The sequence below is a fragment of the Necator americanus genome, chromosome I (assembly GCF_031761385.1).
Source record: "Necator americanus strain Aroian chromosome I, whole genome shotgun sequence".
Taxonomy (NCBI): Eukaryota; Metazoa; Nematoda; class Chromadorea; order Rhabditida; family Ancylostomatidae; genus Necator; species Necator americanus.
Genome location: NC_087371.1, coordinates 11823793 through 11838467, shown reverse-complemented (window position 1 = coordinate 11838467; position 14675 = coordinate 11823793). Strand labels below are relative to the sequence as shown.

Below are 14675 nucleotides of genomic sequence, written 5' to 3'. Positions count from 1 at the left end.
CGACATGAAGCACGGCGCAGCTGCATAAGCGGCTGCGCTCGAAGCGGTGTGGTTGAGCCTAGCGGCTAGTATCGACGGGGGAACATCACGAACTGCACCGATGAGTGGTGCTAGCAAAGGTCCCGTCTCTACCCTGACCGCTACGCTCCACCGCGTCGCTTCAAGCGGAGCTGCTTGCGCAACTGCACCGTGCTTCATGTCGTTTTAACTCGACTACAACATAACAAATACGGATATCGACCCAAAGGTTGTAACTTATCCCAACGCGTAGACAATATCCCTAGACGGATAGACGAATATAATATGAGTTTGCTATTTTGGGTGGTAGGACTCCTAGCTTAGTTCTAACCCACAGTTATTCTAAGATCTGAGAGTCTGGTTCAAGTCGGGTATTATGCGAACAATACGATTTTTATTTGAACTATCCGCGTATTCGAGTTCCAGTATTTGAATAGTTAGAAATTCAACTATGCAGAATACCCGCATTGTCATTGAGTACTAAGGATAAGCGGAAAGTCCTTTTTTTTCGAAAGTTGGTCTCTTTTAAGAAGATGTGCCTTCTCGAAGGATACAATACGAAAAAACGACATGAAGCATGGTGCAATTGCATAAGCAGATGCCCTCGAAGCGGCGCGGTGGAGCGTACCGGTCAGGATCGCGGGAGGACCCTTCCTAGCACCATCGCTGCAGTTCCGCGTCGATTCCAGCAGCCGTTTGAGCAACTTCGCCGTGGATCATGTTGCTTTGGCTCGATTGTGCTTGTTTGTAAAATTCCTTCCACCAATGATTCATTCAGTTGACAAGACCGATGCTAGATTTCAGGTAAAATGTAGTTGGGAGAGGGGGGTAGCACTCTGTGGCGCCATTATTTCTCGAATTAAATAATTAGATCAATCGGGGCCCCAAGGCCTAAGCGTTAGTCTTAGAGGATCTATGACATGTCAGCTAATATTACTAAGAGAAAAAAATAAAAGAAATAAGGATATCACCGAGTGCCCCCCACTTACATCTTCCCCAGATTTCTTGTATTTTGTTAGATTTCTTATCCCCAACCACTTCCATACCGCTCTAAAATTGCAACGAAGAAAACAATGTCTTCGAGGGATACCATTTATATTACGCATAGACTTTTAATACGCTGGGATAACTACTATGTTTTTTTGTCATTCATGTTTATTTCCATTTCCACAATATACACATATCGATCATCAATATTGGCGCATTCAAGTCGTCATGAATTATTCCCATGCTCTTTCGGCGATTGTCTGCTTGTTATGTTGTAATTGAGAGCCATTAACAGCAGTTCATTTTTGGTGCCGTACTGAAAACAAGGAAGCGCTAGGAAATATAGTAAATTCGACTCGAGGAAAAACGGCATGAAGCACGGTGCAGTTGCGTAAGCCGTTGCGCTCGATGGGATGACGATGGTCCAGCATCGATCCCAATCTATCTCGACCGCGTCGTTTCGAGCGCAACGACTTACGCAACTGCACTGTGCTTCATTTCCTTTTGACTCTACTATAGCTATTCGCTAGACTATCGCACTTTATTTGAGAGTTTCTCACCATTTCGTTTACGTCGAAACCCTCGTTGTTCTCTTCCTCATTGACGCATTGAATGGCTAACTGAAATATTTTCATTTTCAGGTGTAGTATTGCTGTACGTTTAAGGAATTTCTCGATCTTCGTATAAAACATGAAGGTGAGCATTTGAAAATATAACTATTTCATTTCTGACCGTCAATTGACTGTTATTTTGAAAAGTATTGATGGGCTTTTCTATCGCAATCGACTGTAATCAATCTCAGTTAATAGCAGGCGAATATCATTTGCTTGCAAGTTAAGTGAAAGAAAAATCTATGTCGTGATTTAAAACGAGACATCATACCTCGCTTTTCTTCTGTTGTCCAATTAATTGTGCATTTTTCCTTTCCAACTTCACAACTGTTTCCTTCAATTGAGCGTTTTCCATCATCAAGTTTTCTTTGCAGCTCTGAAATTGTCAGCGGTAGGGACTATCAATTTGTAAGACGTAAAAGCTTCTGCTATTTTCGGACTCGGTATAATGACTGCAGTTCATACTTTTAACCTGTTGTATGCCTCTTGCATTTGGAACATCATGAAGCAGGAGTAGTGCACTCTGGCACTCAAGTCGAACGCCAACTTCTGTAAAAATGAAAATCACTATCTAAGCGAGCGCTGTTCTTTTTTTTCTGGATGGAAACAAGCTGCAATTTACTTGCTGCTGTTGAAGTTCTTTCTCTAAGCTTTCTCGAAGTGTTTTTTCTTTTAGCAGTTCTGCTTGAAGATCATTGGTGTCTAGTTCATAGCTATAGTGCGAGCTTGAATGTGGAACCAGATCAGTCTGAAAACAGGGTTATATCTAAATAGCTATGGCTGTGCGAAAGTGAAAGCTCACGTCAGGTAGTGGTGCACTGATGAAGCAGAAGTTGTGATGAGATTCTTGTTCTTGGTTTTTGCATGGGAAAATATTCATTATGAACACTGGAATGCGAACATTTACAGAAAATTAGTCACAGTTGCGCAACCGAGCTTGCAACACAATGAAAGAAAGACGGTCATGTGGCCAGATGTTTACTTCTAGAAAATCAGCGAACAGTGCGAGCGTTACTATTGATTGCTAACCGCACGTCGACGGCGACTAGTACATCTAACCAAAGGTTTTGCCGCCAAGGACCTACCGATATATATATTCAGAACCAGATAGCACACGCTAAGGTCATCTCATGCCCAACTAAAAGAAGTTTTGAAGAGTCTTTTGAAGAAAGAAGTTTCTTATTCCCGCCGATAGCTGCTAGGGTGTTTACAGCTTGCAGCCAATCAGAATATTTTGCTTTTCTGTGCAGTTTTTAATATAGAGGTCACTTGTCGAGAAAAGTACAACCTCTTGCCGCGGTCTCTTCGTTGGATCAAACTGTCATTTTAGTTGCTTGTGGCTTCTTTTTTTTTTGCTTGTTTTCTTCCAATATGCTCTCCCTCTTTTCTTTTGTTTGAGGCACTTGAAACAAAACTTCTGCGAAGTCATTCATTCTAAACGGCGGTCGCATAACAAGTACAATGTTACTGTGTACAGTCGGGTAAAAACGACCAGATGTCTGATGGGGACTAAGCTATCGCTCGAGGAGACACAGTAAGATTTCGCTTAGCCCCATAGTGCGACTGGAGCTAGCGAAGGTCCCACCCCGAGTGCATCCTGTACCATAAAGTTTAACACCTTTTAAACGCAACATACTACGAATCTAGGGTGATACGGATTTCAGGTGGAGTATCCGTATACGGGGTCGTAGATTATGGAGACCGGGGTTGTTCCGCTCATCTCTCCCTGAATCACTGCAAGCAGCCGGCCCCTGAATGCTGTTTTGCACGATGCCTTCTATTGGAGCGCGCCACCCTTGCACGCGTAGCTCCCTTACTGCCTATCAGGGCAGTCCTAATTGATTTTCGACGAATCGGAGGGCGGAGGCGGCGCAAGGAGCGGAGCGTTGCAATAGATGACGTCGTACAAAACAGCATTCTGGAGGCGGCTGTTTGCAGTGATGCAGAGAGAGATGAACGGAACCATCCCGGTCTCCATGACCTATGACCCCGTATACGGATACTCCATCTGAAATCCGCACTACCTCAGATTCGTGGTATGCTGCCTCTAATCGAACAACATATGCCAACAAACAGCAACCATCTGGCGGGAAAGCGGTACTTGTCATCCACGAGAAGGATGATTGAGACGATGATAAGGAGGAAGAGGAGAAGTTCAAGTCGATATCTCTTGGTGATGAAAAAGATGTTGTTGTGTAACAGCATTTTCCCCATGTGATTTGCGGGAAAGGTAGGATATGAATAGTAACAAAGGTAAAGTTTAGGTCATTGGCCTCTAGAAGTTAGTTCTCTCTTATTCAATTCCAGTAATTCCCGGTATGGAAGTGGACCTCAAGGTAACCAATTTAGAAGTCAAATTGAAGGGAGAAGAGCATCATTCTGTAGTCTCGCAGCTTCCGTGCTCTCATTTATGTTGTCACCTGCTTCGCCGGACTGTTAATCGCCAGTTGCATCTAGTCGGGTGAAAACCTGAAGACCTGAAGGGCAGTAGCCCCTTTCACATTAGATAAATCGTCACTCTGTTAGTGATGTTAGCAGTAAGAGTGTGACGTATAGTCGGGTCGAAACGAAACGAAACACTGTGCAATTACGTAAACGGCTGCGCTCGAAGCGGTGTGGTGGAGCGTAGCAGATGGGATTTCGCGATGGTCCCACCTCGATTCCAACCTCCAACTTCATTGCGCCGCTTCCAGCGCAGTCACTTACGCAACTGCGTCCAGCTTCATATCGTTTTGACCTTGTTGCAATGCTGGAGTACTATTTCCAACGGATTCTATTCAAGTGTAACTTCTTCGATACGTAACAGTAGCTAATGCAGCCATTACCTGCTCCTTTGGCAGAAAAATCGCATGTCCACAGAGATCGATTACGTAAGTTGAGCGTGAGAGTAATGTGAAGTAGTGTTATGCTGATGTATGAGACAATATACCAAATACTATCGCAAATCTCGCATCTGTATAAGTGCGAAATTATGGTCTGGTACTCGAGAGCCAGTATTGTTCTGTAGTCAGGAACAGTCGTGCATTCAACACTATTGCAAACTTCTTGGACTTAGAAAGGATTCTCACATATATAGCATTAAATCAGTAGAATGGCCCCTTTTTAAACGGTCTTGCCGCTAAGACGTATTACCTAACATTTTGGTCGTCCTTCAAATGCGCTGTGAAATACTTCGCCGAAATCAGCAAAGATAAATATTTAATTCAAATTTCAAAACCCACGTAGTAGTTGAGAAAAACCTCAAACATGACAGAAGCAGATTCTAGTGTATAGTGCCGTGTGTGAATATAGTGATGTTTAAATACATTGGGTTGGTGTCAGTTTTTTTTTATCATGAGTGGGACTCTGGGTCTATGTAGTGCCGTGTGTGGACATAGGTTGCTTCAGTGGTGATCTTTATCAGCAATAGGACCTTTGGTCCGAATAACAACGGCGTACTAGTAGGACAGGAAGACGTAACACTCAGGTCAATCGGCTTGCTGCCTGCCTCTGATGTAGCGTACTCTTACATGGTGCACATCAATAACGACAACAACACTGAGGTCAGCTGATGCGCTGGCTCTTTACTGCAATGGTATAACAATGCTACGACAATATCTTCGCTGCAACAAGATTTTTAGGATATCGAGTTAAGGTAGAGGTTCCGCGGTTATTGCCAAATAGGGTCCTGTTTAGAATGATTGAGTGAGTGGAATAGAAATTCGCTGAGTGAACAACATGTAAGCAAAGCCAACTTCGGGAACCTTATATTGACTGAATTCACTCGCTGAAATCAGTTGGTGCGCTGCTTATATAGTGCGGAAATCGCAACAACAATACAACTGAGGTCAACTGAGGTCAGCTGATAAACCGCCTCTTTACTACGATGACACTCCGGTGATATCTGGCCACGTCTAAGGTTCGGCTGCTGTTGTCGAACAGGTGACCGTTGAAAAAATTTAACATCTCCTAAAACTTCGGGGAAGGTCATTTTAGCAATAAAAAATAACAGGAGAGACTCACAAAAGACGATATAGGTGAGGTTATTTGTTCAATTATAATATTTACTTGAGCTGTAAGACAAGGTGGAAGGAATAGGACTTTGTTTATTGGTTGGGCTTAAGGGATTGGAAAAATGTGAAGTCACGAAACGAAGGCGCCCTTTTCCACGACTCTCATCTTTCGAGTTATTACGAAGCTGGCTTTCTTTTATTTTGTTTTCCTGCTCCTCCTTAGACGACTCCATTCAATTATCATATTCTTCGTACAATTTTTCAAATAGATTTATTACTCAATCACAACATAGAAAACTAGTGGGTATCTGACAATCAAAACAGGAACATAACAAAACGTATGTGGGAAGGTAATACCGAAAAAAGATGAATGATTAGAGTAGAACAAAGAGCAGGATTTATTGACGAGGGTGGAATGTGACCCGAGATTTACCTTTTTGGTATAGGTTGTTCCTAGGTTCTTTCTGTGTTAGAACATGAATTTGCGCATGACTGAAGAAGTTTCTTCTAGTGGCGTCCTAAAAGGTTGGAAAGAAGATGAAGAAATTGATCGAGCGGTCTACGTTTATTCTCCAAACAAACTCTTCATTTCCAAATTGAGGGAAACTGAGAGAAAGGGCATAGTCTTCACCTGCACTTTGCAATAGTGTTATTAATCGTGGCCTGCAATCATCAAATCACGAGCATCATCTGGTTGGAAAGGATTCGAAAGTCGTACCTCCTCTTGAGCAAGACGAGCACATTGAATTCTTAGCTTGTGTTCAATAGAAGTGTGAGCATGAATCAATAAATGAATACAACTATAGGAACATCAGTTAAGCGAGCATATATTTGAGAAAATTTGAGCCTGAGGAACATCGATGGTGAGGTTTCTCACTTGTAATTTGATGCATTCCCGTCCAAAGGAGGAATACATGTACGTATGGCTGAGTGCAAACACTTCAGGCAGTGCGCTGCGTTTCTTCTCGCTATGGAGATTACAGTTACTGGAAATTTTTAGGATCCTACGTCTGTATGTCCTATTTTTGACGTTTTCCATGCTGCACTTTCCGCAGTTTTTCCTCATTGAATCATTTTATTTTTGAATATAATTGTTCACCGTGGGTACTCCTCTTACTATTAGCTCTATTAGCTCTATCACTGCCTCTTCGGTTTAATTCATAGATTTTGGTATATGCAGTATAAGATTAAGGCCAAAATATGTACGATGTATTTTTGTTCCGCAAAATTGAAAGGAATAAGGATTAGAGAAGAATTAGGACTAGGGGAGCAGATGGTTGGGAACGTGTCCGGACGAGGAAGTTTGTTCTCAACTGGGTTGTGTGTATTGTTATTCTGGAGTTCAGAACATTACAGCAACTCCGCTTTTTCAGCAAGCCTTGAGAAATGGTTTCGGTCTCGTTGCGACCATAGTTAACTGCAGGCTTCCCCATCTACTGAACATATAGTTGGTACCACGCATAACCCGTGATTAAATCTGGATATAATAGTAATTGGATGGGATCAGTCTTAGTAAGGAAAAACGAAGCGCATTTTAGCTGTCCAAAATCCACTTTTATTACAGCAGTAGGAGGAATATCACACTAAAACTCACAAACAAACAAAGCGCTGAGGCATCTCCATGCACAAGTCGTTTTTCTCGCAAAAATTAACTTAGGTCGCGAGTATTGATCCCTCCATAATTCTTACTGCTATTGAAAATGATCTTAAAGAAATTATGATGAGTCCGTTGCACTTTGTTTCTCGCGCTGCATAGTGTTTACAAGAGAAGAAAGCTCTCGTATGCGAGTATATCGAGGTTTCAACAAGTGAAGAAATATGTTCATGGGCATAGGTGCGATAGGGAGGAGTCGGACCCTCCTCAGGTGAAGGGGGTCTAGCTCATTAGGTGCAGCGCAAGCCCTTCGCCAACCGCCCAAAAGTGAAGGGAGTCTTTTTCCCAACCGTCCAAAAGTGAAGGGGGTCGGAACACCGAGTCCGACTATGTACGTTCAAGGGGAAGGAATCCGGTGCAAAGTCATCCAAACAGTGACTCCGTCAGAGCCAACGAGTCGGAAATGAAGCTGCTGCTTTTCATGTGGGAGAGTAGAGTCACGGGCAGCCCACACCGATCACTTATTGCTAGTCTCTGCTTGAGGACTATTTGTATGATCTAGGAGGTCAGCTAACGAGGGTCGACTCATTCGCGCAGCTACATCATCTGCCTGTCTCCTATTTCCCTTCCCATTCCTAATATTATGAATATGGACGGATTCAACTATCTAGAAACTTACTGGCAAAAACAGCATCAACGAAACCATTAACGATTATAAGACTAGCTAGCAGCCGTAGACTCAGCTACGGCTTCTACCAGGTCCTTGCGACTACTTCGAAAAACACATTCGAGTTCTAAGCCATAGGAGAGGATTGAAAAGCTTGATTCGAAGTTTGTTCGGATTGCGATCAAACTACGAAACGAGAGAAAAACATGGAGTTTGGCGAATGAGGGGGTACGCAAGAGCAAATAACTAAATATACAACCGGAGAAAAGAAAGGAAACCAGTAAACGAATGAAAGACTAATGTTACATAAGCATTCGTTATTGTTCTACTGGAAACGCTTGATAAGAAACTGAAGAAGATGATGAATCATTGCCAGACAGCTTTCTGTTGTTTAGAGCATAATTCAATCTCTTCGGGCAGGCAGTAGATTTTGTGGGCTGGGTAATGCACACTGAACACTCCACGTTATGTCTACCCAACAAAAATAGAATATAAAGTATGTATTTTAAGGAATCTGCAATCTGTACAAGCCATGGTCCACCCATCTTGAGCAAAATAATACAAAGAAGCGAAAACGGCACAGACCAAATGTGAAATGCTTAATCTCATCAGTCAGCTGTATACATACATAGAATTTAGTTGGAATCGTGAAATAATACACAAATGTTGAAAGAAGATGCGTACTACGTATGAATGTGATTTGTGAGCACCAAGATTCTGAAGCAATATTTCTGATGTTCTGCTCTACTTGAGAATAGGGTTAGTTAAGTAGACGATGGATTCCTGAGTGGAAATGGGTAGACGATTTCCATAGTGATAATTAATCAATGCAGACACGGAAGGGAATGTAGTGGTAACAGTTCGAACCTGAAAACCAGGCAGTTCATCAATTTAGAAAGAGAAAATAAGCAGCTCCAAGAATTGAGACGCACCACTCCATCATTTATGAGGAGGATATGACGATGCTTTCCTTGCTCCATGCCGTCCAGAATGAATTGCCCTGGAGAATTGGCACTCGTTCTGGAAAGGTACAACTAAAGGGTAACAAAAAAAAAAGAAAAAAAACCAATTAAAAGGAATGAAGATGAGGTGTAATAGTGAAAGGGACAGAAGCTAGAAATCTAAAAGAAGCTTGGAGCTAGAAATAAAGGAAAAACAACTGCATTAAGAAATCATGTAAGGTGCAATGCACTGAGAAATGTATTCCATACCATGCTCATAGTTCCATGAATTTTCACCACAGGCACCGAGATATGAATGTGTTAATCTCTAATGAGTTAAGTTCGCTGAAACTCAGATCACTGTGCCGCGGTGAGCGTGGCGCTGAAGAGAAAAAAATTGCGGGATACGGTGTAGTTCTGCTCACGTCTCCTCAATCGTTGTAAAAACAGCGTGGGAACCGCTTTAGTTCCCACGAGGTATGTTAGAACCCGCCTATATGCACACGTTGCGATCCCCTCAGTATTCACTAGTTTTACTTGAATAGACTGGTGAGGAGACCTTTCTTTTCACCTTCGACCGCTCGCACGTTGATGCGGTCCGTGTACAAGCTAGAACGTAAATCTTCGTCAAGATTTTATAGTGACGATTTGGAACAGATGAGCGGAATCACCCTCGGATCTCGCAATCTTCAATCCCATCTCTAGCTTTTCCCGCGAATACTCTCGACACGTGAGATTCGTGGTATGCCGCCTTTGATCTCAGCAATTAAAATGATCCCTGTGTGTGACACACTACTCTATTTAATATAAGAGTAAAATTATCTTGTAAGCCGAAGTTGCCAGATTTTAAATCTTTGGAATGCGCAGCAACAAGAAATCTTGAAAATATGAAATGCATCTAGCTACTAAACGGCCTAAACGGCGTTACTGGAAATAGAAAAATGAAGATGAAATAAGGAAGGTGATAAAGCTGTTACCAACCTGACTAAGAAGTCACCATCCTTTTGCAGCAAATATTCAGCAGCAGCTCGATCAAGTTCACCATGGAACCACGGTTTGTCGCGAAGATCGAGTCCTAGCAATCCATTTGGGTCTTCCCTAACACCTAAAAGGACGCACTCAGGAAATGTTCTGGTATATTTTGTCACAAAAGTTTTACCTAGTTCTGGAGACGGTCTGTCAGGAATTTGGTTTTTATGTGCTGGTCGGGGAGATGGTGCAAGTGGTTGTCGTCGAGGTTCTTGTATGAATGAGTTTGCTTGAGGGTCAGCCTAGATTGTAATGAGTTTAGAAGACAGAATTTTACCGTCTATGCCGTGTGCAGGAAATAGGATCTCTCTTCGAGCACGTACTTTAATCACACAAAGACTCCTTTAACTGATCATTTCCGAAATACAATGCCAAAAATTATTTGCGTGTAGAGTAATTATCAACGCAACTGTGTCAATATGAGTGATGCTGCGATAGGACATCTCTCCGCAGCAAAATTGTTCACACGTCGCACTTTCCCGGAACAAATAGAAGAAAATGCGATAGATTCGCATGTAACGTAAAGGATAAAGTATGTTGATCACACCGCTTGGAATGCGCCAACGCATTCATTTCAGTTTGAAATCGTTTCAAATTTACTAATACGCGTGTAGCCTTACGATGACTTGCGGAGAGTAGCCGAAGTATTAAGTCAGTGGTTTTATCCTCGCAGACAAGTTTGGTACCAATTTATTGAAAATGAGGGGGAGGAAAGCTTAGTTGGCACTAGGGCGGTATCGAACCATCGATAATAGTGCAGTCACAGCAGAACTGCTTGCAGACTGTGGCGCACCCGCCTTTCAACCATGCTATATAACCATACCATATCCATGCATTAAGTTATTCTGAGTTTCCAGACGTACAACAACGGTGGAAGTTTTCTCTCCTACCTCTTTCTTCCTCTCCACCTCCCTATCACTCCGGCAAAAATTGTACTTCTAGTTATACGTTACAAAAACAATATACTCGGCGTAAGATGTGTTGTAACACATTGACGCGACGCGTCCTCCACTGAGCTTTCTCTACAGTATGGGAGAAACTACTCGGAGCTCATTTCTTTCTCTTTTTCCAGTGTAATAGTATTTAGAAAGGATTACATAAGGTTGGTGAATCTTCTCCTTATTGGTTTCATGCTCCTAGGCCTCTAACATATCTGTTCGAAGGATACGACCTCTGTCCCCCTTTTTGTGTACTTTTGCAAGATTGGTATCTTCTGTAGCCGTAATGCCAAGAAAACCTTTTTCGATAGTTCATTAGTTTCTTCTGATTCCAGAGCATATTCTCAAAGTCTTCAGTTTGCAGGAATTGGATTTTCGCTCCACTTTTTGTGTAGCTCTACATAGTTAGCCTTGTTCCACTATAGGATTTTAAATGTTATTATAAAAGCGACTGCAAGATGCTGATTATGCAAAATAACAGGAAAATTTGGATAGAAATTGAATCAGTACAAAACAACATCTTAGGAGCGTCATAGGAGCAAAGGAAACGATGAAAACAATGAAAAAAGAAGAGTTTGTTAAAACTATGTAGTTCTATTCAGGCAGTACTATACGAAAAGAATAACGAAAAACTATAAAAAGCGAAAAAAGGAGCTCGGGTAGTTTTTCCTTCTTTTCCTTGGAGAGGAAAAAAATCTGCCTGCACTGAGTACGCGTCGCGTCGATCGTTAAAACAAGTTTTACGCAGACTGTGTAGTGGGGTTAAAACGACATGAAGCACGGTTCAGTCGCTGTTGCGATCGAAGGGTGCAGTGGAGCGCAGCCATCCTTGCTAGCATCACTCATCGCGGTTCGCAAATGTGTTACGTCAATCCTACATTCCGCGCTCCGGTTCGAGCGCAGCCGCTTACGCAACTGCACCGTGCTTCATGTCGTTTTGGCTCTACTATACGTATATAACACGGCGAAGAAATGTTTATGGCAGTGAATTGCAGTTATTTTCTTACTTTTCTTACTTATAAGGATTTCACTTTTATGCTGCAAAAGCCGCATGTGCATCGAAGCCACAAGAGAACGTGTAATTCCGTCATGTCCCATAATCCAGTAGTTTTTAAGAGGGTTCTCCAATGCAGTAATTATTATCAATAGTGGGGTAAAATTCTGCACAAAACAACTGGAGAAGGGACAACAATAAAACCAAGGCTGATCTATGTAACTACCAACCTTCACTTCAACTTTGCCAGATGTGGGCAGTATAGGTGGAGGCATGGCTATATCCAGAGTGGCAAGTCGAATTGCATCATCAATAGTGTGCATTACTCTCTGGACCTGGAAAAAAAAATCCAACTCTGAATACTATGACTTAGTATGAGGCCTTTTTTTCAACGTTGTCGCAAAATCCGGAAATGGTAACGGGAACGAAATTTCACGAAAGAAGAACGTACATCCTTAAACCGAAATATATGGCATCTTCTATCCGTTTCGTTTCGCTTCTTTGCAACGTATCCAAACATGTCACTGGTGTTTGTTTCCTAAACCCTTACAACGTTTAAGTACTTAATACGAATGGAAGTGAAAACGGTAATCCGCATACGCACCTCCGAACCTTGCGCAGCAAAAGAGACGAGTTCAATATTATGCCTAGCAATCAATCGATTCAATCTTTGTTTGTCTTTCGGGTCAGCATAGATAATGGTTAGTGCCTTAGTAGAAATGTTCAAGTCGATCCTATGATTTGCCACTTCTGGAGAACCCACGAACTAAACGGAAAGCTACACTGAAAGCTTCCAATAATATTCAGTTACCTCAGGTCGAGGGCCTAATGAAGAAGAAAAATCTCACCAACTTGATGATCGCGTTTGTCTCTTGTACAGGAATAAGTCCAAGTTCCCCAGCAATCATATTAATGCATTCCCTATAATTTTGGAGGAATTTCTACTATGTGCTTATGCTATGCATGTAGAAGGAACATGTTATGTTTTCACACCTCTTATCTTACATTAAGCTGTTCCAGTGTCATAGCTATGAGCATATATCGTGTTTCCACCGCATTTTTTTACAGTACGGAAAAGATGAAAGTAAAATAAAGCGAGAAAAAAAAAGCGTACTTGACAACTAGTGGTCGCAAATCTGGCGTCATGTCATGAAGAGCGGCAAGCACGGGAACACTGCCGAGATACTAAAAAATTGTAATTACGGTGTTGCACACGTTTATTAGAGATATTTCAACTTTACTGTAATTTGTCTACATCGGCATTTGCAAACGCTACAGCGGTGCTTTCGACAGCTGTTTTCTTTCTTTTTAGACAGCATTTCTGTTGTTGGGTGTTTCTTTAAAGATTACTATAAGTACATTTTCGTGAGAAATGCTTTGAGAAAGCCGCATATTGTAGTAGAGCAGTTTACAAGTGTCTCCACCTAAATTGTCAGGGTAGAGCTTGAAGTGGAAATTGCATGAATTAACTGCACGTGAAAAGGACTAGAAAACGACCGGATGGCAGCATTGTTGACGCGCATCATTTGCAGCCTCGCCCATCAACAAACACATACATATAACATTTATTATGGATATCGAACTTTAAAACAAAATTTCGATTTGGATTATCATCCCATATTATTTGAGTGAATAACGCTCCTTCATTTCATTCCCTCAATGTGACACTATTCGTTTGTTTGACATTACGGCAATGAATTCAGGCAATTGAGCAAAATGCGCAATAGCACTGAGTGGATACAAGTGAGCTATGATCTTTACGTCCAATTACGTATACACAATTATACAATTAGATAATTAGCTGTATCAGGCAATTTAAAAATCACATTTCGTACGAGATTTTTCTAAGATCGTAAGGTCGTGAAGTCTCACGCCGAAGGAGGCGAGGACATCTTCTTTTGCTTGAAGTTATATCCATAATCCAAGAAATTATATGCAGCTTTGATTTGATAGTGAGAAAGAGCGCGAAACAAAAACAATGTAATGGTAGTAGCTGAAGAAAGTAAATTAAATGATAGTACATAAACTGAATACATCATTCTTAAACTAAAGAACCATTTTATAGGTCAGGCTGAGCATTCGAAGGATTGGTAATTGCCCCAATATAAACTTTGACTGTTTTCTTGATTGACAGATGTTGTTCCGTGATGAGAGGGACCGATTGTCATATGTCAACTACCACATGTAACAGAAAATTGAAAATGACGGTGACAGGCAGCTGGCTGGCGGAGTGATTCTGATTCTATAGTGCTTAGATACGACTCAAAAATCCAGAGAATCATGATGGAAAAAATTCAAAAAGTGACCGTTGTTTATGGGATTTGCCCAGAGCTACAATAAAACGTGGTGCGCTCACCTCAAAAGTGAATTGAATTCCGCTGCCCCTCAGCTCACGGGCTGTAAGGGGAAGCGCCATGGCATAGAGACAAAGCAGTAGTGATTAGCAGTAGCCCTTATCAGTTAGTAGTATACTACTGGGAGAATCTCCGGATGAACGTAACACCAGTTCTTCGGTCCTCAACGCCCCGTACGCAGCCGGTCGATCAATAGCAAACACACGCGACGACTGCGGTCATTCAGAGGCCACACCTTCGCTTTACGTGTGATTGACTCATCCTTGGTTCTTCTGGGTATTCAGTTGTATTTGGAGTTCGGCAAGATCGCGACTGGGGATGCGAGATGTTGTTTCTAACAACATTCACTTGTTAAGTGGGTATTTTCATCGCTGGTTTCGATTCCGAGTAGATCATTAATCCTAGACTCGGAACTTCTTTAAATTTCTGATTGAATTCATTTCGCACTATTCGAATGAGCATAATAGAAGCTTATTGCATGGCACGTTATGTGGAATTTCAAGAGGAGATAGAGAACTCTAAAGATGGTTTGCACTGTAGATATCCGACC

General features: G+C 41.9%; 2 protein-coding genes across 3 annotated transcripts; both read right to left on the bottom strand.

Annotated features, from left to right (window-relative positions):
* Positions 1 to 1231: 1231 nt before the first annotated feature.
* Positions 1232 to 2496, bottom strand: RB195_005206 (uncharacterized protein; the record flags this gene model as incomplete). The annotated part of the gene is made up of 6 exons (XM_013435623.2): positions 1232 to 1321; positions 1566 to 1625; positions 1888 to 1992; positions 2082 to 2165; positions 2239 to 2364; positions 2419 to 2496. The coding sequence occupies 6 exons, from the start codon at positions 2494 to 2496 to the stop codon at positions 1232 to 1234; spliced, it is 543 nt and encodes a 180-aa protein (XP_013291077.1).
* Positions 2497 to 6077: 3581 nt separating this feature from the next.
* On the bottom strand, positions 6078 to 14187 carry RB195_005205 (uncharacterized protein; the record flags this gene model as incomplete). Of its 2 annotated transcripts, XM_064177561.1 has the most annotated exons (13): positions 6078 to 6126; positions 6240 to 6271; positions 6327 to 6408; positions 8618 to 8736; positions 8802 to 8889; positions 9792 to 9915; positions 9970 to 10081; positions 12002 to 12106; positions 12223 to 12309; positions 12376 to 12537; positions 12620 to 12692; positions 12886 to 12956; positions 14128 to 14187. In XM_064177561.1, 13 exons carry the CDS (start codon positions 14185 to 14187, stop codon positions 6078 to 6080), a joined length of 1164 nt encoding a protein of 387 aa, XP_064034686.1. The 2 variants fall into 2 exon arrangements, with proteins under 2 accessions (XP_064034686.1, XP_013291076.1); XM_013435622.2 differs by lacking the exons at positions 6078 to 6126; positions 6240 to 6271; positions 6327 to 6408 and having other exon boundaries at positions 8614 to 8736.
* Between the last annotated feature and the right edge of the window lie 488 nt (positions 14188 to 14675).